The 27,002-nt window shown below is 43.1% G+C and overlaps 1 protein-coding gene across 1 annotated transcript in view; it reads right to left on the reverse strand.

The window, feature by feature from the left end:
• Positions 1-13,540: 13,540 nt before the first annotated feature.
• LOC121538314 (neurotensin receptor type 1-like) overlaps positions 13,541-27,002 on the reverse strand; it is a 70,948-nt gene continuing 57,486 nt past the window's right edge. The window contains exons 3-4 of the mRNA XM_041846191.2: positions 16,304-16,385; positions 13,541-14,961 (exon numbers count right to left, since the gene is read on the reverse strand). Of these exons, the coding sequence (XP_041702125.1) occupies positions 14,712-14,961; positions 16,304-16,385 (332 nt within the window). The 3' untranslated portion in view covers positions 13,541-14,711. The remainder of the gene's footprint in view (positions 14,962-16,303; positions 16,386-27,002) is intronic.

Below are 27,002 nucleotides of genomic sequence, written 5' to 3' on the forward strand. Positions count from 1 at the left end.
TCCTGCGTCTGATTCCACCACATCACCCACCTACACTTGCGTGACATAAACAAAGCAAGCATAAGCTTTTCTACAGCTTTTTTTTCAAACCTTGAATAAGCCAAATTCTAATCTCCTTTATTTTTTCACTTCCTTTGTATTGCTTTCATCGTCCTCTCATCCCTACTTTCCTCACTTGTATTATTTCTCATTCCTTTAGATAAATTGAATCACATCCTGCTTATACTGTATATTCAGCACACACACACACACACACACACACACACACACACACTGTAACTTGTCTGTGTGTGTCGTGTGGACATTGTTGCATGCTTGATTGCAGGACCGATTATTTGTCTACATTAATGAAAGTGGTATCTACGATGCTGTGACACAAATAAGCAGAGACATCAATTGGTCCTGATGGATGCACTGCTTGTGTCACCTATCTTCAGACACGTCCAGGGATATCTGAGCCTCTCTAGGTGTCATTCCAATAAGCTACTGTCTAGCCCCTGTCATTTAAACCCTTGTAAAAGAAAGGGAACATCCTGTAAAAGAAAGGGAAGAAAGTGAGGAATGCCCTCCTTGGCTTGCCAACTTGACTCTTCCAGTCCACTGCCTGGGCATGCCTCTGTTGCTTTGCCAAAGTCTGGACTAATGAGAATGACAGGAGCCCTGTATAAAAATCTGTGGGAAAGCTGCACTGTAAAAAGTGGGAAAGCGCTGTTGTTCATCTGAAGTGTTTTTACTGATTGGAATGATCGAAAATTACGTTTTGGTTTGTTCAACCGATTTCATTCAATCTTTCTGAAATCCAATAACGAATTTAATGAAAGTTTCTAAATTGCTTTCAACACCTCATGCGAATTGAGTAGCAGTGGGGGCAATGTAGCAGTGGCAGAATCATATATTGGGTTTCAACAAATGCTATTTTTTTTCAATTGAGAAAACACATTTACTTGTAACCAGCTGAAGTAACAACATTTTGGTTGATCCAAAAATGTATTGTTTACAGTGTGGTTCGTGCTCCAATGTTTCCTTAAAAAATAATTTGCATAGCAAGTTCCCAGAGCTGAAACTATTTGCACCTGCATTAGTTTGACAGCCCAGAGTGATAGGATAATAACATGGGGTTCATACGCTTCATATCACTCAGTATTTTATTTCTCTTTTCCTTCTGGGTGTGTATTGAGAGCATTTTCTGCCTGACTGCTCCGGGTTCCCGGCTCCACAGAAAGACTGGCTCAGAGAAGGAGGAGGCACAGTCACTCAGCCAGCAGTGCACAAAAAACCAACCATGAATCCAGTCCAATTTCAGACAACACTGAGGACAGAAAAAACAATGTGAAAGAGCAATGGGGAGAGAAAAGCACAGAATGAAACCAATGGTGCCATTTCTAGAGTAAGGAAATGGAAACCAGTATTTCCTTTAGCGCTGTCATTGGGGAAACAAACGTGACCTGGCTGTGACCTTTCATTAATGGACTGGGACAAGATGAGAGACACACTTCACTGTAATATGACCAGATGATCTTGCATTCAAACAGATTGATTTGCATTCACAAATGTGTTTGTGTATCGTCTTACTTTTACACATGAATTCCTTTATATGCTCACTGCACAGTGAAAAGAGAAATGCAATATACATATCAGTACATTGTGTTCCCAACTGTGACTAGTGTACATTGCCATCAACATGAATAGCACAACCTTTCACCTACTTTTCTTTGCGGGATATCCAGGGGCGTCATGCAACCATCATTTTAGAGGGGGTACGAAGTACTTGAGTATGGAGAAGTTGGAGAATTTTGAATTTTTCAAACACCTGCAATCTAGAACCATAATCATTATGCCTAATTGTAGGTAAAATATATGTCGATGTTTCTGCATAGGCTATCTAAGCATACCTCTTTACCTGTTCAATTGTCATTTTAATGAGGGTGTCATTCTGACTGTTGTAAATCACACATCTCAATATACTGCACTAACATGCCTAGAATATTACATCCATATGAAAACACAGTACATGAGATCATAACACACATCATCAATACAGGCATATATCATGGCATCACAATTAATACGCAAATATCATGATATTATCATAAGGTGCCAGACTACATTTAAACCAAGTATTTTTCTGCATATCTAAGCATACCTCTTGAACTGTCTGTATCCTCCTGACTGGTGTTTCTTTTTTTTTTAAAGAAACTAAATATGCTTCTCTGCATCTCTGCACAAATCTGGGTAATAGATTGAAAGGAATGTGAGTCTTATTCAGTACATTTAGTAATTGCTTGCTTTTCTAAAGTAGCAACCTTGCCAACAGGCATGCCGGATAAGATAGTTAGACAAGCTACTATAACTTGATTGATAGCCTGAAATGGTTTGGTTGCTAGTTATGAGGTTGGGAGATTGGGAACTTATGTAGCTGGCTAGCTAAAGCCAACTTCATAAAATTGCTAGGTGGCTAGTATTACAGAGAAATAACAAAATATTGTATTTTTTTATTCAGCAAAAATGAATCAGTAGGCTACATAGCTTGATCAAATTTATTTACAAACGAGTCCTTCCCGTCACCGGCAGCTAAAATCCAACCAAACACTACACTTTCTCTCCTCCTGCACTGATGATACTGTCTGCACACACTAGAGTATCTAGCTTCCAGCCTGGCATATCTTTGCTCCGTTGTGCACCATGGAAGGAACCACTTACTAGGGAGAATAGGGGGGTCAAGTCAGCAAAATACTGTTGAGAGATCTTTTTATAAATAATTATGATAAAACGTGGACTTAAAGATGAAGTTTAGTAGTTAATTGAACACAAAAAATACAAAAATCTGAGGGGGCACGTGCCCTTGTGCCCCCTATGGGCATGACACCTCTGGTGAAATCTATGATCTTCTGCACATGTGTCTTAGATTAAGCAAGTCTTAGATGATTTTCTGTCTTATATATATGCATTCCTTAACTCAGGCTGTCATCTGATATCTTATCACTGCATTTATCGTTGGTGAGAGTAAGGAGATTTGGGGCTTACAGGAATAGACAATCCCTTGGGTTCCAGCTTTAAAACAAAATGAACATAACCTGGCTGTAGTTAATCATTCAGTCTGCCTTGCAGGCTACAAGTTATTCTCTCTCCACTCCGCCAGGCAGGAATCTTGTAAGCTCCTCTCCCTCCCTGAATGGGAGTAGCCAAGCAGGTAACAGAGCAGAAATGAGAGGAGATTATGATTCCTGTTGCATGATTTCCTGAGAAGAGAAAGCTGGTCACTGAGGTGAACTCTACCCGGTGTGCTATGCCGGTTGTCTTAATCCACATGTTCCTATTTTGTGCAATCCCCCAACACCTGCTGTAAGTCAAGTCCTGGGTTCGTGACATAATCATGAGGGGGGTGATCCAGCCCTCTGGACAGAGAGAGAATTGCAGAGCCTTTCCACTGGGCACAGACGTCAGTTCAACTTTATTTACATTTGGTTGAGTTGTCAAAACTAACCGTGAATTCAATGTGAAATCAACAACAAATGTCACCATGTCATTGGATTTAGGTTAAAAGTTCGGTGAAAAGACGAAATGCCTTTATGTTGATTACTTTCTGCAAATCCAATCAGTTTTCCACGTTGATTCAACGCCATCACATCGATTTTTTGGTTGAAATGATGTGGAAACAATGTTGATTCAACCAGTTTTTGCCCTGCGGGAGAGAGCAGAGAAAGGACAGGCAGAGAGTGAAAATGGAGTGAGAGGCAGAGGGGAATATGGAATTGGGTGAGAAGGGACAGCACAGATGGGTGAAATGGCATGATCATTAAGCTGCATCAGGATTGGACTTTTAGAAAGCTTCTACCTTTACCAAGTTGGGCATCTTGTGCAAATTGCTGTTGCTCTCAGAAAAATACTTTACAAACTGTCACTTGGCTTCTGCAGTGTTCATTTGGTATTCAAATGAATGGTTGGTTATATTGAGTGACAGTGTACTGCATCTGTATCTCTGAGACAGTATGGTATAGGGTAGACTAGTGAAACAGGGAAAGCACATGAAAATGCTTTAGAGAACATTCTAATTTAAACTCAAGGCTGCTGCCTGCATGTTCATTGCCTTAAAACTGCTAATAAATCAAATAAAATCAAATAAAATTTATTTGTCACATGCGCCAAATACAACAGGTGTAGACCTTACAGTGAAATGCTTACTTACAAGCCCTTAACCAACAATGCAGTTTGAAGAAAAATAAGTATTAAGAAAGTATTTACTAAAATAAACTGAAGTAAAAAATAATATTAAAGAGCAACAATAAAATAACAGTAATGTGGCTATATACAGGGGGTACCGGTACAGAGTCAATGTGCGGGGGCACAGGTTAGTCGAGGTAATTGAGGTAATATGTACGTGTAGGTAGAGTTAAAGTGACTATGCATAGATAATAAACAGAGAGTAGCAGCAGCGTAAAAGAGGGGGTGGGGGAACAATGCAAATAGTCCAGGTAGCCATTTGATTAGCTGTTCAGGAGTCTTATGGCTTGGGGGTAGAAGCTGTTAAGAAGCCTTTTGGACCTAGACTTGGTGCTCCGGTACCACTTGCCGTGTGGTAGCAGAGAGAACAGTCTATGACTAGGGTGGCATGAGTTTGACAATTTTTAGGGCCTTCCTCTGACACCGCCTGGTATAGAGGTCCTGGATGGCAGGAAGCTTGGCCCCAGTGATGTACTGGGCTGTATGCTCTACCCTCTGTAGTGCCTTGGGGTCGGAGGCCGAGCAGTTGCCATACCAGGCAGTGATGCAACCAGTCAGGATGCTCTCGATGGTGCAGCGGCATAACTTTTTGAGGATCTGAAGACCCATGACAAATCTTTTCAGTCTCCTGAGGGGGAATAGGCTTTGTCGTGCCCTCTTCACGACTGTCTTGGTGTGTTTGGACCATGATAGTTTGTTGGGGATGTGGACACCAAGGAACTTGAAGATCTCAACCTGCTCTACTACAGCCCCGTCGATGAGAATGGGGGCGTGCTCGGTCCTCCTTTTCCTGTAGTCCACAATCATCTCCTTTGTCTTGATCATGTTGAGGGAGAGGTTGTTATCCTGACACCACACGGTCAGGTCTCTGACCTCCTCCCTATAGGCTGTCTCATCGTTGTCGGTGATCAGGCCTACCACTGTTGTGTCGTTGGCAAACTTAATGATGGTGTTGGAGTCGTGCCTGGCCATGCAATAATGGGTGAACAGAGAGTACAGGAGGGGACTGAGCACGCACCCCTGAGGGGCCCCCGTGTTGAGGATCAGTGTGGCAGATATGTTGTTAACTACCCTTAATAACAGCTTTATCGTTTGCTAAATTGTAAAAAAAAAAAAAAAAAAAAAAGAAGGACTTTCACCACCACAAAACACTCAATGGGCTGGGTGGATGAAGAATACACTCTTCTATCTCAGCTTGTCCCATGACCCCCGTGATTGACAGCTCCATTATAAAGCAGAGCTGACAATCCGCCAGGGTACACTTTGGAAAAGGTCAGACACATCTGTGCTAAATGGTGCATGTGCTTGGTGTGCCTGCCTCTGTGTGTGTGCTTGGTGTATCCATCTGGGAGTGTGTGTACTTGGTGTGTGTGTGTGTGTGTGTGTGCATCTGTCTGTGTGGCAGGTTGAATGCACGGTGTGCCTGTGTGTGTGTGTGTACTTGGTGTGCCTGTGTGTGTGTGGAAGATCATGAACCACAGAGCGAGGCAACTGATATCACTATATTCACTCATTTATTCACGTATAGCAAAATGAGATGGAATGATTTTTTTTCAAAACATATATTATATAAAGCAGAGCCATCTATACAGTATATAACTCTGAGATGAAGCAGAAATACAGTGGCTTGCAGAAGTATTCACCCCCCTTGGCATTTTTCCCATTTTGTTGCCTTACAACCTGGAATTAAAATGGATTTTTGGGGGGTTTGTATCATTTGATTTACACAACATGCCTACCACTTTGAAGATGCAAAATATTTTTTGTTGTGAAACAAAAAAGAAATAAGACAAAAAAAACAGAACACTTGAGCGTGCATAACTATTCACCCCCCAAAGTCAATACTTTGTAGAACCACCTTTTGCAGCAATTACAGCTGCAAGTCTCTTGGTGTATGTCTCTATAAGCTTGGCACATCTAACCACTGGGTTTTTTGCCCATTCTTCAAGGCAAAACTGCTCCAGCTCCTTCAAACAAAGACATAACCTTTGGCATAGAGCACAGTACTTACGGTAAGCAGCAGGTGTACACCATGAGCAAATACTTAGATAAACGGTATGAATACGTACAACATTAGCACCTGTCAGAAGCTATCCGCTGGGCACAGACGTCATTTCAACATCTAGTTTTGATTTACATTTGGTTGAGCTGTCAACTATTGTGAATTCAACGTGAAATGAACAAAAAATGTCATTTGATTTAGGTTAAAGGCTACGAAAAAAGAAATATGAAATTCCCTTACGTTGATGACTTTTTGCAAATGCAATGAGTTTTACACGTTGAGTCAACTCCATCACATTGATTTTTGTGGTTGAAATGACGTGAAAACAACGTTGATTTAACCAGTTTTTGCCCAGTGGGTAGGTAACATGGTTCAGGATTGGGGTCTATTTCAATATACTGTGGCGTATTGTGGGGTGTGACACACCCGCCTTAGCCACTAAGAATTTCACTGTACTGTTTTACACCTGTTGTGTCCTGTGCACGTGGCGAATAAACGTTTAAACTCCAAATTATGATTATTATATTGAAGGCTACAAGGTGTGTTTGTTGGTTCCATACTAAGCTGTGGAACCTGCACACTTGAGTGTTACTAATCAAAGCCTGCCAGCAGTGTTGAAGAGGGGCATGCTTGCTCACACTGCACCCACTTTCAGTTCAGGAATTTGATGAAAACCATTCATGGAATTAAATAATTTCTCATTATTTTGATTTTGGATTCCAGACTTGACAGAATTGAACATTTAGGCTACGCTGCGCTACTGTTTACTACATTCACCTCATATCCAAGCTACCTTTGGGGAGACAAACATAACTTTCAAAGTTCCGTTTTCTTATTAGGATCTTATTACGATCACATTCAAACCATCACCATGGCAATGGCTGGGAAAGTGGTAATAGATTTTTGCCTAGATATCCTGAGCATAGCCTTGTACAACAAAATGTTACTCTGTCATTAATGCACTTTATATGTCATGTCTTTTACTATAACAGCCATTTTACGGGCTCCTGACCAATTGTGCTATTTTGTGTTTATTTGCATTGAGCTTAAAAAATTTTTGCACGTAATGTTTCCGCCATTGTTTCCTATAACCGAAAACAGCTTCTGGACATTAGAACAGTGATCACTAACCTCGATTTGGATGAGGATTTCTACTTCTACCCTCTGTTCTATTGGTGAACGTGCAATCACTGGAGAATAAACTGGACGAGCTAGGTTCGAGACTGTCCTAACAACGTGATCTGAAGAACAGTAATATCTTATGTTTTTCCGAGTCGTGGCTCAACAAGGACATGGAAAATATACATCTAGCTGGTTTTTCTATACATCAGCAGGACAGAACGGCAGCGTCGGGTAAGCTCGGGGGGGTGTCTTTGTTAACTTTAGCTTGTGCACAACCTCTGATATTAAGGACGTCTCGAGGTTCTGCTTGCCTGAGTTAGAATACCTCATGATAAGCTGTAGACCATACTATTTACCAAGAGAGTTTTCATCTATATTTTTCGCAGCTGTCTATTTGCCACCACAAACCGATACTGGCACTAAGACCGCGCTCAACGAGCTGTATAGGGCAATGAGCAAACAGTTTTACCTAATTTCTACCAGCATGTCACCAGTGCAAGTAGAGGCAAAAAAACTCTAGATCACCTTTACTCCACACACAGGAACACATACAGAGCTCTCCCTTGCAAGCAAAAACTCAAGCATTAAGTACTAGTGACGCACACGCTCAATATGGAAGTGGTCAGATTAAGCGGATGCTAAGCTACAGGACTGTTTTGCTAGCACAGGATTCATCTGATGGCATTGAGGAGTTTACCACATCAGTCACCGGCTTCATTAATAAGTGCATCGACGATGTCGTCCCCACAGTGACCGTACGTACATATCCCAACCAGATGCTATGGATTACAGGCAACATCCGCACTGAGCTAAAGGCTAGAGCTCCCGCACTCAAGGAGCATGACAGTAATCCAGACGCTGAGAATAAATACCGCTACACCCTCCAACGAACCATCAAACAGGCAAAGCTTCAGAACAGGACTAGGAGCGAATCCTACTACACTGGCTCTGACGCTCGTTGGATGTGGCAGGGCTTGCAAATTATCCCGGATTACAAAGGGCGAGCTACCTAGTGACAGGAGCCTACCAGACAAGCTAGATGTCTTCAATGCTCTCTTCGATGCAAGCAACACTGAACCATACATGAGAGCACCAGCTGTTCCGGACGACTGTGTGATCACACTCTCCGTAGTTGATGTGAGTAAAACCTTTAAACAGGTTAACTTTCACAAGGCCGCAGTGCCAGACGGATTACCAGGACGTGTACTCAGAGCATGCACTGACCAGCTGGCAAGTGTCTTCACTGACATTTTCAACCTCTCCCTGACCCAGTCTTAATACCTACATGTTTCAAGCAGACCACCATAGTCCCTGTACCAAAAAACACCAAGGTAACCTGTCCTCTGTAGCTCAATTGGTAGAGCATGGCGCATGTAACGCCAGGGTAGTGGGTTCGATCCCCGGGACCACCCATATGTAAAAATTTATGCACACATGACTGTAAGTCACTTTGGATAAAAGCGTCTGCTAAATGGCATATTATTATTAGTATATTAATTGACTACTGCCCCGTAGCATTCACATCTGTAACCATGAAATGCTTTGAAAGGATGGTTATGGCTCACATCAACAGCATCATCACAGACACCCTGGACCCACTCCAATTCGCATAATGCCCCAACAGATCCACAGATGATGCAATCTATATTGCACACCACACTGCCCTTTTCCACCTGTACAAAATAAACACCTACGTGAGAATGCTTTCATGGACTACAGCTCAGTGTTCAACACCACAGTGCCTGCCAAGCCCATCACTAAGCTAAGGACCCTGGGATTAAACACCCCCATCTGCAACTGGATTCTGGACTTCCTGATGGGCTGCCTTTAGGTGGTGAAGGTAGGCAACAACACATCCGCCACACTGACCCTCAACACGGGGGCCCCTTAGGGGTGCGTGCTTAGTCCCCTCCTGTACTCTTTTTTGTACTCCCGAGTGGCGCAGTGGTCTAAGGCACTGCAGCGCAGTGCTAGCTGTCCCACTAGAGATCCTGGTTCGAATCCAGGCTCTGTCGTAGCCGGCGCGACCGGGAGACCCATGGGGCGGCGCGCAATTGGCCCAGCGTCGTCCAGGGTAGGGGAGGGAATGTCCGGCAGGGATGTAGCTCAGTTGATAGAGCATGGTGTTTGCAACGCCAGGGTTGTGGGTTCGATTCCCACGGGGGGCCAGTATAAAAAAATAAAAAAAAGATATGTATTCACTAACTGTAAGTCGCTCTGGATAAGAGCGTCTGCTAAAAATGACGTAAAATGTAAAAAAAAAATACTCCCTGTTCACCTTTGACTGTGTGGCCGCGTACGACTCCAACACGACCATTACATTTACCGACGACACGATGATGGTAGGCCTGATCACCAACGACGATGAGACAGCCTACAGGGAGGTGGTCAGAGACCTGGCAGTGTGGTGCCAGAACAACAACCTCTCCCTCAACGTCAGCAAGACAAAGGAGCTGATCGTCGACTACAGGAAACGGAGGGCTGAGCACGCCCCATTCACAACAACAGGGCTGTAGTGGAGAGGGTCGAGAGCTTCAAGTTCCACGGTGTCGACATCACTAAGGACCTATCATTGTCCAAACACACCAACACATTCGTGAAGAGGGCACGACAAAGCCTCTTCTCCCTCAGAAGGTTGAAAAGATAAGAGCATCTTGAGAGCATCTTGACTGGCTGCATCACCGCTTGGTATGGCAACTACTTGGCATCCGAACGCAAGGCGCTGACTCTCTTTCACTGGCTCTGTGCACACTCACCGGACTCTACCCACACACTCACACATACTACATTGACACTCCAAAAAACACACACATGCATATTGACCCCCCACACACACACTCACATAGACACACTTTCACACTATTCTCATATGCTGCTGCTACTCTCCTTATTGTCTATCCTAAATTGCCTGGTCACTTTTACTCCTACCTATATGTACATATTGCCTCAATTACCTCAAACGACTGCACATTGACTCGGTACCGTTACTCCTTGTATACAATGCATTCGGAAAGTATTCAGACCCCTTTAATTTTTCCACATTTTTTCATACATTACAGCCTTATTCTAAAATGGATGAAATGTCCCGAAGCCACTCCTGCGTTGTCATGGCTGTGTGCTTAGGGTCGTTGTCCTGTTGGAAGGTGAACCTTCGCCCCAGTCTGAGGTCCTGAGCAGGTTTTAATAAAGGATCTCTCTGTACTTTGCTCTGTTGATCTTTTCCTTGATCCTGGCTAGTCTCCCTGTCCCTGCCGCTGAAAAACATCTCTACAGCATGATGCTGCCATCACTATGCTTCACCGTAGGGATGGTGCCAGGCTTTCTCCAGATGTGACGCTTGGCATTCAGGCCAAATAATTAAATCTTGGTTTCATCAGACTAGAGAATCTTGTTTCTCATGGTCTGAAAGTCCTTTACGTGCCTTTTGGCAAACTCCAAGCCGGCTGGCATGTGCCTTTTACTGAGGAGTGGCTTCCGTCTTGCCACTCTACCATAAAGGCCTGATTGCTGGGGTGCTGCAGAGATGGTTGTCCTTCTGGAAGATTCTCCCATCTCTACAGAGGAACTCTGGAGCTCTGTCAGAGTGACCATTGGGTTCTTGGTGACCTCCCTGACCAAGGCCCTTCTCCCCCGATTGCTCAGTTTGACCGGGCGGCCAGTTCTAGGAAGAGTCTTGGTGTTTCCAAACTTCTTCCATTTAAGAATGATGGAGGCCACTGTGTTCTTGAGGACCTTCAATGCTGCAGACATTTTTTGGTACCCTTCCCCAGATCTGTGCCACGACACAATCCTGTCTCGGAGCTCTGTAGACAATTCCTTCAACCTCATGGCTTGGTTTTTGCTCTGACATGCACTGTCAACTGTGGGACCTTATATAGACAGGTGTGTGCCTTTCCAAATCATGTCCAATCAATTGAATTTACCACCGGTGGACTCCAATCAAGTTGTAGAAACATCTCAAGGATGATCAATGTAAACAGGATGCACCTGAGCTCAATTTCGAGACTCATAGCAAAGGGTCTGAATACCTATGTAAATAAGCTTTTTCTGGTTTTTTTTTATACTTTTGCAAAAATGTCGAAAAACCTGTTTTCGCTTTGTCATTATGGGGTATTGTGTGTAGATTGATGAGGAGAAAAATTACAACGACCCTAAGCACAAAGCCAAGACAACGTAGGAGTGGCTTCGGGACAAGTCTTTGACAAATACATTTGATTTAATTGATTTGATTTTTTATTTGAGTGGGCCCTCCCTCCCTCCAGGAGAGTGCACTTATTTCCCCTCCTTTGTCCCAAAAAATCTGGTCTATTTCCTGCATCTTTTGATTAATTGGAACCGTGTAATCAGAGTCTGACTCAATGTCTCCATTCTTCTCTTCTTCTATCTCTCAAATGTTCGTCATTCTCCATGGTACACAATGTACTGTATAGACACTGAGTAGTCATGACAGTAGGGTGTACGCTATATCCATTTCAGCTACAGTGCTCTCTCCATGCTTCGAAGACCAGAGTCCATATTGTGTCCATAGTTCTCTGTCTTGTAAAGTAATCTTGCTGCCACTGTCCGAACTCTTCTCTCAAGATCAGATGCTATGGATTCAAAGTTCATAGCCTAACTACAGAACAATTGGCAATGTAGCATTTATTGTATACAGTGAGGGAAAAAAGTATTTGATCCCCTGCTGATTTTGTACGTTTGCCCACTGACAAAGAAATGATCAGTCTATAATTTTAATGGTAGGTTTATTTGAACAGTGAGAGACAGAATAACAACAACAAAAATCCAGAAAAACGCATGTCAAAAATGTTATCAATTGATTTATATTTTAACGAGGGAAATAAGTGTTTGACCCTCTCAATCAAAAAGATTTCTGGCTCCCAGGTGTCTTTTATACAGGTAACGAGCTGAGATTAGGAGCACACTCTTAAAGGGAGTGCTCCTAATCTCAGTTTGTTACCTGTATAAAATACACCTGTCCACAGAAGCAATCAATCAATCAGATTCCAAACTCTCCACCATGGCCAAGACCAAAGAGCTCTCAAAGGATGTCAGGGACAATATTGTTGACCTACACAAGGCTGGAATGGGCTACAAGACCATCGCCAAGAAGCTTGGTGAGAAGGTGACAACAGTTGGTGCGATTATTCGCAAATGGAAGAAACACAAAATAACTGTCAATCTCCCTCGGCCTGGGGCTCCATGCAAGATCTCACCTCGTGGAGTTGCAATGATCATGAGAACGGTGAGGAATCAGCCCAGAACTGCGCGGGAGGATCTTGTCAATGATCTCAAGGCAGCTGGGACCGTAGTCACCAAGAAAACAATTGGTAACACACTACGCCGTGAAGGACTGAAGTCCTGCAGCGTCCGCAAGGTCCCCTTGCCCAAGAAAGCACATATACATGCCCGTCTGAAGTTTGCCAATGAACATCTGAATGATTCAGAGAACTGGGTGAAAGTGTTGTGGTCAGATGAGACCAAAATCGAGCTCTTTGGCATCAACTCAACTCACCGTGTTTGGAGGAGGAGGAATGCTACCTATGACCCCAAGAACACCATCCCCACCGTCAAACATGGAGGTGGAAACATTATGCTTTGGGGGTGTTTTTCTGCTAAGGGGACAGGACAACTTCACCGCATCAAAAGGACGATGGACGGGGCCATGTACCGTCAAATCTTGGGTGAGAACCTCCTTCCCTCAGCCAGGGCATTGAATATGGGTCGTGGATGGGTATTCCAGCATGACAATGACCCAAAACACATGGCCAAGGCAACAAAGGAGTGGCTCAAGAAGAAGCACATTAAGGTCCTGGAGTGGCCTAGCCAGTCTCCAGACCTTAATCCCATAGAAAATCTGTGGAGGGAGCTGAAGGTTTGAGTTGCCAAACGTCAGCCTCAAAACCTTAATGACTTGGAGAAGATATGCAAAGAGGAGTGGGACAAAATCCCTCCTGAGATGTGTGCAAACCTGGTGGCCAACTACAAAAAATGTCTGACCTCTGTGATTGCCAACAAGGGTTTTGCCACCAAGTACTAAATCATGTTTTGCAGAGGGGTCAAATACTTATTTCCCTCATTAAAATGCTAATCAATTTATAACATTTTTGACATGCGTTTTTCTGGATTTTTGTTGTTGTTATTCTGTCTCTCACTGTTCAAATAAACCTACCATTAAAATTATAGACTGATCATTTCTTTGTCAGTGGGCAAACGTACAAAATCCGCAGGGGATCAAATACTTTTTTCCCTCACTGTACAAGCCTCCTAAACATTCTTATTTCAAGTAAAACACTGTTAAATGTAAGTTAAATCACAGTTATATAAAAATAAAAGCCTCAGTAGGAAAGATTGACTACTGTGCAGTAGTGTGATACATCTAAATTATTCCAAAACCAGTCCTACAAAATAGCTGTGTTTGCTGTAATGGGTCAGGAGTTGGCACATTAGAACAGCGTATAGGGCTCAACACCACAGCAGATCATCCACTAGCTGTAACTGCCATCTGTTGCTCCTCTTCATAATATTACATATTCTCTCAGCATTTAATTAACATTCACAGTCCAAGCAGAGATGTTGTTTTGATCAATACTCTTTCCAGTCGTTACTTCCTCAGCAGATAACAAATGGTGGTTAATTTGACCACCATTCTCTCAATCCCAAAAAAGAGTCAGAGAGAGATGATAATACCCTGTGAAAGTCACCGCCCCTTCCACTTTACTGCCGTGTCATGTCCTCTAATCTTTTGAACAGGCTTTATATCATCAAATTTGTGAAAACGCATTTCAGATATTTATACAATTATATTTGTGTTTCTGGATTAATTTACTTCTGCCAGATGCCTTTTATTAAGTTTTTGCTCTTGAAACACCATTGCACTTAGTTTTTGCCCATTGAAGACCATTTAAAAAGCCTACAATGTTCAAAAACTGAGGGGAAGTCACTTCCTGGTAGCTGTCACAGCGTATAGTTTTTATCCTCCTATTTCAAAGATCCAGACGTATGCTGATAAGTGCAGAATGTTCTGATCGTCATCATATCATTTGATAAACTACTGTAAGTGGTTAAATCTGAGTAGCATTGGTAGTTCTATAAAACTCTGAATGTACATACGTTACAATATTTACAGCGTTAAAGACTATTACATCCAAAAATTAATCTTTCTTTCTCTCTCTCTTTCTCTCTCTTTCTTTCATCATAACAATATATCACATTTTGGATATGTTGTGTGTAACCTATCTAGGACAATGTGTCAGTGATTCAAAGTGCCAGGGTCCCCATCAAGCCCATATTGAGTCCTGCAGAGCACTATAATACATACATTGCAATTCTGAAATGGAATGTTATCAGGGGTGTGGTTCTGTCGTCGTCAGTAGACGGTCTCCTTGACGACATTGGAGGAGAAGGTGTGGTTACTGCAGATGCTGATGGAGTGTCTGGTCAGAGGACGTCTCTGTTTCTTGCGACGACACGGTAGGCAGAAGCAGCGGAGCGTGTTGAAGAAGATCTCCCGGTAGTTGGCTGAGACCAGGTTGTAGAGAACTGGGTTGATGGCTGAGCTCACATAGAAGAGGACGTTGGTCACCATGAAGAAGTAGTGGTAGTAATCATACCCTTCCCTGTCGGGGAGGTGGAGGGAGGGGAGCACAGGGAGGAACAATCAGTGATTTTCATTGACTGATGCAATACTGAAAAGCTTCACATCACCAACATGTCAATTAATGTGTCATTGTAAATGAAGAGAATTGTTTGCCCATATTTTTCCTCTTTATAAACCACAATTGTTGACCAAATGTACTTCTACCGTCCTCTCCAAGACAGATGTGTTTAAATTAAGCATTAGGTCTCAGAGGATAGATTGGTGACGCATGTCAGATGGGAAACCTTGTTTACAGAAGGCTTATACACCGAGTGTACAAAACATAAGGAACACCTGCTCTTTCCATGACAGACTGACCAGGTGAATCCAGTTGAAAGCGATGATCCCTTATTGATGTCACCTGTTAAATCCACTTCAATCAGTGTAGATGGAGAGAAGACAGGCTAAAGAAGGATTTTTAAGCCTTGAGACAATTAAGACATGGATTGTGTATGTGTGCCATTCAGAGGGTGAGTGGGAAAGACAAAATATTTAAGTGCCTTTGAACGGGGTATGGTAGTAGGTGCCAGGCGCACAGGTTTGAGTGTGTCAAGAACTGCAATGCTGCTGGGTTTTTCACGCTCAACAGTTTCCTGTGTGTATCAAGAATGGTCCACCACCCAAAGGACATCCAGCCAACTAGATACAACTGTGGGAAGCATTGGAATCAACATAGGCCAGCACCCCTGTGGAATGTTTTCGACACCTTGTAGAGTCCATGCTCTGACAAATTGAGGCTATTCTGAGGGCAAAAGGGGGTGCAACTCAATATTAGGAAGGTGTGCCTAATGTTTTGTACACTCAGTATATACACAACCACCTTCTCCATCTGTAAAGTTTTGTTTTAATCGTTTCTGGGACATGCTTCCTTAGCTTTAAACTCCCTTCTGCAATCACTTACTCAATGGTGTGCATTTGGTTCAATTAAGAAAACCATATATTGTGAGAGTAGTCAGGCGATCATTTGAACATTAGCGAGAGACAGACTTAGGTAAATAAAGCTTTCACTCTGATCACTCTGACAAATGATGCTAATTAAATCAGGGAGATCTATCTATTCTGACTGGGTGGCTGAGCTCCCCTCTATGTCACCCTGCTCTGACGGATGACTCTCTGACCAGTCAACCAATGTGTGTGTACTATGTATGAATGTGTGTATGAGAGAGAGAAATAAAGTATATAAAACATTGAAGTGCTTAAAAGCATGCATTCCATTTAGGTTTGCACTTATTGATGGATGTCCACTTATTTACTGGTATGTGACGTATGGTGGCTAGATGGACTTGTTACAAAACCCATTGAAATGTCTGCATGTTACTCACTCTGTGAACTCTGCGTAGCAGTACATGAGGCGCCGTACATAATAGGGTAGATAGCACACCACAAAGGCAACAACCACAGCCCCTGCCAAATAGAGGAGAGAGGACGTCAGAGAGAGAGCGAGAGAGAGAGAGAGAGAGAGAGAGAGAGAGAGAGAGAGAGAGAGAGAGAGAGAGAGAGAGAGAGAGAGAGAGAGAGAGAGAAATTAAGGTAAAGACATGTTGTACTATTCAGGCAGAGACAGAGGCTCCATCTGAAATGGTACCCTATCCGTTATATAGTGCACTATAGTGATAGGATGCCATTTGGGACAAAAGCAGGGTGTGAATCTCTCTTTGCCATCAGGGTAACACATGATCAAAGCCTGCACAGTTGAATTAGGTGCAGTGGGTCTAAGACAAACATTGCTTTCACAGTTAGAATAGCAGTACAGTGTTATATTAGCAGTATACTGTAGGTCAGGGATCATCAACTAGATTCAGCCGCAGGACGATATTTTCTTGAGCGGATGGTCATTGGCCGGAACATACACTACCGGTCAAACGTTTTAGAACACCTACTAATTCAAGGGTTTTTCTTTATTTTGACTATTTTCTACATTGTAGAATAATAGTGAAGACATCAAAACTATGAAATAACACATATGGAATCATGAAGTAACCCAAAAACTGTTAAACAAATCAAAATATATTTTATATTTGAGATTCTTCAAATAGCCACCCTTTGCCTTGATGATAGCTTTGCACACTCGTGGCATTCTCTCAACCAGCTTAATCTGGAATGCTTTTCCAACAGTCTTGAAGGAGTTCCCACATATGCTGAGCACTTGATGGCTGCTTTTCCTTCACTCTGCGGTCCGACTCATCCCAAACCATCACAATTTGTTTGAGGTCGGGGGATTGTGGAGGCCAGGTCATCTGATGCAGCACTCCATCACTCTCCTTCTTGGTACAATAGCCCTTATATTTTGATTTGTTTAACAGTTTTTGGGTTACTTCATGATTCCATATGTGTTATTTCATAGTTTTGATGTCTTCACTATTATTCTACAATGTAGAAAATAGTCAAAATAAAGAAAAACCCTTGAATGAGTAGGTGATCTAAAACCTTTGACCGGTGGTGTAATTACAAATAATTTGTAGACTGCAAATTGACCGCAAGAAGTCCAAACAGATATAATGTTTTACTAAAACATATTTATTTCAAACCTTGCTTACATTTCTATACGATCACGTATCTCTCTATTATGCGTGGGAATACTTGGGAACAGATTTCTTGAATCAAAATCACATGGAGCTGATTTCCTGGTGTTTTTAGTCTATTATGTCCAACAAAAATAGTTATTTTGTGTTTCTTCCATTTGCGAATAATCGCACCAACTGTTGTCACCTTCTCACCAAGCTTCTTGGCGATGGACTTGTAGCACATTCCAGCCTTGTGTAGGTCTACAATCTTGTCCCTGACATCCTTGAAGAGCTCTTTGGTCTTGGCCATGGTGGAGAGTTTGGAATCTGATTGATTGATTCTGTAGACAGGTGTCTTTTATACAGGTAACAAGCTAATATTAGGAGCACTCCCTTTAAGAGTGTGCTCCTAATCTCAACTCGTTACCTGTATAAAAGACACTTGGGAGCCAGAAATCTTTCTGATTGAGAGGGGGTCAAATACTTATTTCCCTCATTAAAATGCAAATGAATTTATAACATTTTTTACATGCGTTTTTCTGGATTTTTTTGTTGTTATTCTGTCTCTCACTGTTCACATAAACCTACCATTAAAATTATAGACTGATAATTTCTTTGTCAGTGGGCAAACGTACAAAATCAGCAGGGGATCAAATACTTTTTTTCCCTCACTGAATATATATATATATATATATATATATATATATATATATATATATATATTTTGCTCCGAAACTTGGGGGGCCACCCCGGGCTCCTGACCAATTCTGCTATTTTGTGTATTTTCTTTACGCTGATCTTAACTGTTTTTGTACATAATATCTCTGCCATCATTTCCTATGACCGAAAACAGCTTCTGGACATCAGAAAAGCGATCACTAACCTCGTTTTGGATGACAATTTCTACTTCAACGTGTTTACTATGGACCAGGCCCTAATCCAGGGACTCGAAAGAGGAAGCGACGGCGCAAGAGAGGCAGAGGAGCCGGTATCCTGACGGGACTATGTTGGCGAGCAAATAAACTGCCTCTACATTTCGTTCTATCATACAGTCACTAGAGAACAAACTGGATGAGCTCCGTTCGACCCTATCCTATCAACGGGACCTGAAGAACAGTAATATTCTATGTTTCTCAGATTTAACAAGCATGTCACCTGTGCAGCTAACGGAGACACAACACTAGATCTCCACACACAGAAACGCATACAAGGCTCTCCCTCGCCCTCCCATTATCTGACCATTACTCTATTCTCCTGATTCCTGCTTACAAGAAAAAACTCTAACAGGAAGTACCAGTGACACGCTCAATACGGAAGTGGTCCGATGAAGCGGATGCTAAGCTACAGGACTATTTCGCTAACACAGACTGGAATATGTTCCGGGATTCATCCAACAACATTGAGGAGTTCATTAATAAGTGCATCGACGATGTCTACCCATTAGTGACCGTACGTACATATCAAAACCAGAAGCCATGGATTACAGGCAACATCTGCACTGAGCTAAAGGCTAGAGCTGCCGCTTTCAAGGAGCGGGACACTAATCCGGACGCTTATAAGAAATCCCGCTACGACCTCCGACGAGCCATCAAACAGGACTAAGATCGAATCCTACTACGCCGGCTCTGACACTCATCGGATGTGGCAGTGCTTGCAAATTATACGCATTACAAAGGGAAACCCATCCGCGAGCTGCCTAGTGACGCGAGCCTACCGACCCAACAAATCAACAGATGACGCAATCTCTATTGCACTCCACACTGTCCTCTCCCACTTGGACAAGAGGAATACCTACAGTATGTGAGAATGCTGTTCATTGACTACAGCTCAGTGTTCAACACCACATTTTCAAAGAACCAACAGGACCCTGAACAGCTTCTGCCCCCAAGCCATAAGACTGCTAAATAATTAACCAAATAGCTGCATTGACCCTTTTTGCACTAACTCTTTTGACTTTGAGGAAAATGGCGCCGACAGACATGACAGCTCTGCTTCTAGTTCCTAAGCAACTTTGCAGTATTTAGTTTTTTTGTGTGTTATTTCTTACATTATTAGCCGGAAATAACTTTTGGATATCAGAGCGACAGTAACTCACCAGCATTACGACCGGGAATACGACTTTCCCGAATTGGATCCTTTGTTTGTACTCCCCAGGGCGCTTTAACTGATTCCAGAGCGTGATCCAAAACACCGCCGGCGGAGAAGAGGTATTCGAAGTGGACTTCTAGTCCAACTCAGGAGGCGCGCACACCATCCACCGCTTCCGAGTATGTTACTCGCTAATGTTCAGTCTCTGGATAATAAAGTAGACGAGCTCAGGGTGAGAATCTCCTTCCAGAGCGACATCAGGGATTGTAACATACTCTGTTTCACGGAAACATGGCTCTCTCGGGATATACAGTCTTTGTCCATACAGCCAGCTGGGTTCTCAGTATATCAAAGTGGAGTCGCAATTCAACGGCTCAAACACAACGTATGTGAAAGGGTCTACAGACAATCACGGACTACAAAAGGAAAACCAGCCACGTCGCGGACACCGACGTCTTGCTTCCGGACAAGCTAAACATCTTCTTCATTCACTTTCAGGATAACACAGTGCCACTGACGCGGCCCGCTACCAAGGACTGTGGGCTCTCCATCTCCATGGTCGACATGAGTAAGACATTTAAGTGTGTTAACCCTCGCAAGGCCGGGACGGCATCCCTAGCCGCATCCTCAGAGCATGCGCAGACCAGCTGGCTGGAGTGTTTAGGGACATATTCAATCCCTCCCTATCCCAGTCTGCTGTCCCCACTTGCTTCAAGATGTCCACCATTTTTCCTGTACCCAAGAAAGCAAAGGTAACTGAACTAAATGATTATCGCCCCGTAGCACTCACTTCTGTCATCATGAAGTGCTTTGAGAGGCTTGTTTAGGATCTTATCACCTCTACATGTTTCAAGCAGACCACCATAGTCCCTGTACCAAAGAACGCCAAGGTAACCTGTCTAATTGACTATTGCCCCGTAGCACTCACATCTGTAGCCATGAAATGCTTTGAAAGGCTGGTCATGGCTCACATCAACAGCATCATCCCAGACACCCTAGACCCACTACAATTTGCTTACCGCCCCAATAGATCCATAGACGATGCAATCGCCATCACACTGCACACTGCCCTATCCCATCTGGACAAGAGGAATAACTATGTAAGAATGATGTTCATTGACCATAGCCAAGCTCATCATTAAACTCAGGGCCCTGGGTCTGAACCCCGCCCTGTGCAACTGGGTCCTGGACTTCCTGATGGGCCGCCCCAGGTGGTGAAGGTAGGAAACAACACCTCCACTTCGCTGATCCTCAACACAGGGTCCCCACAAGGGTGCATGCTCAGCCCCCTCCTGTACTCCCTGTTCACCCTTGACTGCGTGGCTAAGCACGCCTCCAACTTAATCATCAAGTTTGCAGACGACACAACAGTAGTAGGCCTGATTACCAACAATGACAAGACAGCCTACAGAGAGGAGGTGAAGTCCCTGGGAGTGTGGTGCCAGGAAAATAACCTCTCCCTCAATGTCGACAAAACAAAGGAGCTGATCGTGGATTTGAGGGAGCACGCCCCTATCCACATCGACGGGACCACTGTGGACAAGGTGGAAAGCTTCAAGTTCCTCGACATACACATCACTGATGATCTGAAATGGTCCACCCACACAGACAGTGTGGTGAAGAAGGCGCAACAGGAGACTGAAGAAATTTGGTAAATTACCTTTTAATGGTGTCAGTCCAAGGCTCTGCATCTGTCCTCGTGCTCCTAGACCTTACTGCTGCTTTTGACACCATCGATCACCACATTCTTTTGGAGAGATTGGAAACCCTAATTTGTCTACAGTCGTGGTCAAAAGTTTTGAGAATGACACAAATATTAATTTTCATAAAGTCTGCTGCCTCAGTTTTTATGATGGCAATTTGCATATACTCCAAAATGAACTTAATCCCCAAAAAACATTTCCACTGCATTTCAGCCCTGCTACAAAAGGACCAGCTGACATCATGTCAGTGATTCTCTCGTTAACACAGGTGAGAGTGTTGATGAGGACAAGGCTGGAGATCACTCTGTCATGCTGATTGAGTTAGAAAAGCTTTAAAAGGAGGGTGGTGCTTGACATCATTGTTCTTCCTCTGTTAACCATGGTTACCTGCAAGGAAACACGTGCCGTCATCATTGCTTTGCACAAAAAGGGCTTCACAGGCAAGGATATTGCTGCTAGTAAGATTGCACCTAAATCAACCATTTATCGGATCATCAAGAACTTCAAGGAGAGAAATTCAATTGTTGTGAAGAAGGCTTCAGGGTGCCCAAGAAAGTCCAGCAAGCACCAGGACCATCTCCTAAAGTTGACTCAGCTGCGGGATCGGGGCACCACCAGTGCAGAGCTTGCTCAGGAATGGCAGCAGGCAGGTGTGAGTGCATCTGCATGCACAGTGAGGCGAAGACTTTTGGAGGATGGCCTGGTGTCAAGAAGGGCAGAGAGGAAGCCACTTCTCTCCAGGAAAAACATCAGGGACAGACTGATATTCTGCAAAAGGTACAGGGATTGGACTGCTGAGGACTGGGGTAAAGTCATTTTTTCTGATGAATCCCCTTTCCGATTGTTTGGGGCATCTGGAAAAAAGCTTGTCTGGAGAAGACAAGGTGAGCGCTATCATCAGTCCTGTGTCATGCCAACAGTAAAGCATCCTGAGACCATTCATGTGTGGGGTTGCTTCTCAGCCAAGGGAGCGGGCTCACTCACAATTTTGCCTAAGAACACAGCCATGAATAAAGAATGGTACCAACACATCCTCCGAGAGCAACTTCTCCCAACCATCCAAGAACACTTTTCCAGCATGATGGAGCAAGTTGCCAAAAGGCAAAAGTGATAACTAAGTGACTCGTGGAACAAAACATCGACATTTTGGGTCCATGGCCAGGAAACTCCCCAGACCTTAATCCCATTGAGAACTTGTGGTCGATCCTCAAGAGGTGGGTGGACAAACAAAAACCCACAAATTCTGACAAACTCCAAGCATTGATTATGCAAGAATGGGCTGCTATCAGTCAGGATGTGGCCCAGAAGTTAATTGACAGCATGCCAGGGTGGATTGAAGAGGTCTTGAAAAAGAAGGGTCAACACTGCAAATATTGACTCTTTGCATAAATGTAATGTAATTGTCAATAAAAACCTTTGACACTTATGGAATGCTTGTAATTATACTTCAGTATACCATAGTAACATCTGACAAAAATATCTAAAAACACTGAAGCAGCAAACTTTGTGAAGAGCAATACTACTACTGTCTTTGAGTCAGTCATGTGCGTGGTTTAAATAACTTGATTACGAATACGAGTATGGCCATGTCGGCACACCCCTACCAGACAGACTTGTCTAAATTGATGGGTCATGTGGAAGAAATGCTATAACCACCCCGCAGCCACATCTAGCTAAGTGGATGGGTCACTATTGTCTAGACATGTACACATGTTCATGAAATATTATAGATGGCCGTAATCACCCCCAGACACACCTGGCTAACTTGATGGGTCAAGTAATCCTCTGGCAAAGTGAAGTCTTTTCTTTAGACATGTAGCTAGCTAACGTTCGCTAGCTAGCTAACAGTGTGCTTTAACTTGCAATGAAAACGACATCTGACAAAATTAGAAACTTATAATATCTGAAAATGTATCCAGACTCTTACCCGCATACATGAATGAACGCTTCATGGCAACGTGTCTTTTCCATTTGGTTTGTAACTAGCTACTGCTTGTTTGGCCCGTTGTTGTGTCAAGTCACTCCAGTTCACATTGACCGTGTGCAGAATGTTGTCCATCACAACTTTTTCCCACAGATCTTTGTCGATAGCGCCTGCTAAATTCTGGGCAGCAAATAGTAATAGCGGTAGCAAGGATTATCTACACATACTGAGCAGCTCATGTTATAGACAGAAGCGTGCTACATGGCAGGCCAATCCGAACTCATCTCTCGGCATGTCCAGCCCATCCATTATCTCAGCCAATCATGGCTAGCAGAAAGGTTCCTGTCTTTTTCCGTGGCTAAACCAACTAGGCTAGTATATTTAACCATTGTATTCGTATTTACAGATGGCATACAAGTTTGTTATTAAGGCACATGAAAATTTACATGTTCCAGAAGGCATTTCTGCCATAAAACGCATTTTGATTAAAAAAACAAAAACAAACTTAAAATGCCTTTCCTGTGAAGTAGTGACGTGTGATATATGCCTAGCTTCTTGAAACTAGGCATATATACTCTACTATACTCTATGTGATCTATATAGAGTATAGTGCATTCGGAAAGTATTCAGACCCCTTGACTTTTTCCACATTTTGTTACGTTACAGCCTTATTCTAAGATTTATTAAATATGTTTTTTTCCCTCATCAATCTACACACAATACCCCATAATGACAAAGTGAAAACAGGTTTTTAGAAATGTTAGCACATTTATTATAAATAAAATATATACCTTATTTACATAAGTATTCAGACCCTTTTCTATGAGACTCGAAATTGAGCTCAGGTGCATCCTGTTTCCATTGAGCATCCTTGAGATGTTTCTACAACTTGATTGAAGTCCACCTGTAGTAAATTCAATTGATTGGACATGATTTGGAAAGACACACACCTGTCTATATAAGATCCCACAGTTGACAGTGCATGTCAGCGCAAAAACCAAGCCATTAAGTCGAAGGAATTCTCTGTAGAGCTCCGAGACAGGATTGTGTCGAGGCACAGATCTGGGGAAGGGTACCAAAAAAGTTCTGCAGCAATGAAGGTCCCCAAGAACACAGTGGCCTCCATCATTCTTAAATGGAAGAAGTTTGGAACCATCAAGACTCTTCCTAGAGCTGGCCGCCTGGCCAAACTAAGCAATCGGGGGAGAAGGGCATTGGTCAGGGAGGTGACCAAGAATCTGATGGTCACTCTGACAGAGCTCTAGAGTTCCTCTGTGGAGATGGGAGAACCTTTCAGAAGGACAACCATCTCTGCAGCACTCCACCAATGGAGTGGCCAGACGGAAGCCACTCCTCAGTAAAAGGCACATGACAGCCCGCTTGGAGTTTGCCAAAAAGCACCTATAGACTCTAAGACCATGAGAAACAAGATTTCTCTGGTCTGATGAAACCAAGATTGAACTCTTTGGCCTGAATGCCAAGCCTCATGTCTGGAGGAAACCTGGCACCATCCATATGGTGAAGCATGGTGGTGGCAGCATCATGCTGTGGGGATGTTTTTCAGTGGCAGGGACTGGGAGACTAGTCAGGATCGAGGGAAAGATGAACGGAGCAAAGTACAGAGAGATCCTTGATGAAAACCTGCTCCAGAGCGCTCAGGACCTCAGACTGGGGCGAAGGTTCACCTTCCAACAGGACAATGACCCAAAGCACACAGCCAAGACAACGCAGAAGTGGCTTCGGGACAAGTCCCTGAATGTCCTAGAGTGGCCCGGCCAGAGCCCGGACTTGAACCCAATCGAACATCTCTGGAGAGACCTGAAAATAGCTGTGCAGCGACGCTCCCCATCCAACCTGACAGAGCTTTAGAGGATCTGCAGAGAACAATGGAAGAAACTCCCCAAATACAGGTTTGCCAAGCTTGTAGCGTCATACCCAAGAAGACTCTAGGCTGTAATCGCTGCCAAAGGTGCTTCAACAAAGTACTGAGTAATGGGTCTGAATACTTATGTAAATGTGATAACTTTTTTATTTTGAATAAATTTGCAAAAAATTGTAACAACCTGTTTTTGCTTTGTCATTATGGGGTACTGTGTGTAGATTGATGAGGGGGAAAAAACTATTTCATCCATTTTAGAATTAGGCTGTAGCGTAACAAAATGTGGAAAAAGTCAAGGGGTGTTAATATTTTCCGAATGCACTGTAAACCCACAAACTGAGCATTAAAACCCTTTCATTGTGGCAGGCTACCCCACTGGCCACCCAGAGGCGGAGAGCTACGACGTGGACCTGAGACATCTGAAGAAGAAAGTGGACGCTGGGGCCGACTTCATCATCAGCCAGCTCTTTTTCCGGGCCGACACCTTCCTCAAGTTTGTCAGGGACTGCAGGGCCATAGGGATCACCTGCCCCATCCTACCAGGCATCTTCCCTATCCAGGTACTGTGGGACATGGACGTGTGTGTCGGTGTGGTGTGATCAAAGATGACATTTGTCAAAGATTAAAAGGGAGGGGTAGCGTGGGTGTACTTTGTAATGGTCTCTTTGAACAGAACATTCTTTCTAATGTGATGATAGCCAGCAAAGGTGTAACACATTACCAAGTACGATCAGTGCAATTCAAAACAACTTTTTCTCATAATCGGACCATTGTCCCTTGGAATTTGAGTCAATTCCACATTGATGCCAGTCAATTCAGAACTTGAACAGAAATCCATTATATTTATTGAAAACACTCCCACCGTGATGTGCGTATTTGTCTTTTTTCATTGTATTAGCGCTGTGGGAGTACATCAGCTGCATGGAGACATCCTTTGTTTCTTCATGACATTTGTTTTTCTGTTGGTCACATTTTGTCATGATGAGTACATTACAGGCTAGTGGTTTCACCCCTGCTCTCAGTCTAAGCCAATCTCTCTTCCTCAGTCTGGACACCCACACAGTGTGAAACAGAGCAGAAAAGTTTGTCCCCATACGAAATGACTTTACATTTTAAAATCAAGTTTTCTGTTTTTGCTAGTCTCTTGTGACAGATGTGATGTCACACATAATAATTGGTTCTCGGTGCCAAGATTAGTTTAAGCGAGCGCTGATCTGGGGTCCAAATTGCAAAATAATTTAACCATTTTCATTTGATATTTGCAAGGGTTGAAATGTTACCTCAGATGGGTGTCCATTAGGCTATGTGTCAGTGGCACGCCCTGAAAGCTGCATCTTAGCCTGGTTGAATCAGAGCCCTGGCTTTAGTCATGGACCATAAAGGATGATTAGAGATGCTGTAGCCTTATTATGGTCAAGCTTATTGTATCTGTATATCACAATTAACATATCTGCTTTCTAATTCGTTTATATATTTGTGCTATGGTCCTTGATAATCTAATAGCGAGGACAATTACAAAACCTGAATCTCTGGGGACGAATGTAATTGTGATAACTGTTATGATTATCAGCTAGCAGTGCTATCAAATCTTGGATCAGGTTAACAGAATATACAGTAGTATACAGATATGGATGTGTGCACCCAGTCTGTTTCTGTGTATATGCATCTTTATCTTATAGTCAAGGTAACAAAACTGTGTCTAATTAACAAACTTGCATGTCTGCATGGATGGCAACATACAGTGCATTCGGAAATTATTCAGACCCCTTTACTTTTTCCACAATTTCTTACATTACAGCCTTATTCTAAAATTGATTAAATAGGTTTTTTCCCTCATCAATCTAGACACAGTACCCCATAATGACAAAGCAAAAACAGGTTTTTAGACATTTTAGCAAATGTATTAAAAAAACAACAACTGAT

Source organism: Coregonus clupeaformis, chromosome 24, assembly GCF_020615455.1.
Source record: "Coregonus clupeaformis isolate EN_2021a chromosome 24, ASM2061545v1, whole genome shotgun sequence".
NCBI lineage: Eukaryota > Metazoa > Chordata > Actinopteri > Salmoniformes > Salmonidae > Coregonus > Coregonus clupeaformis.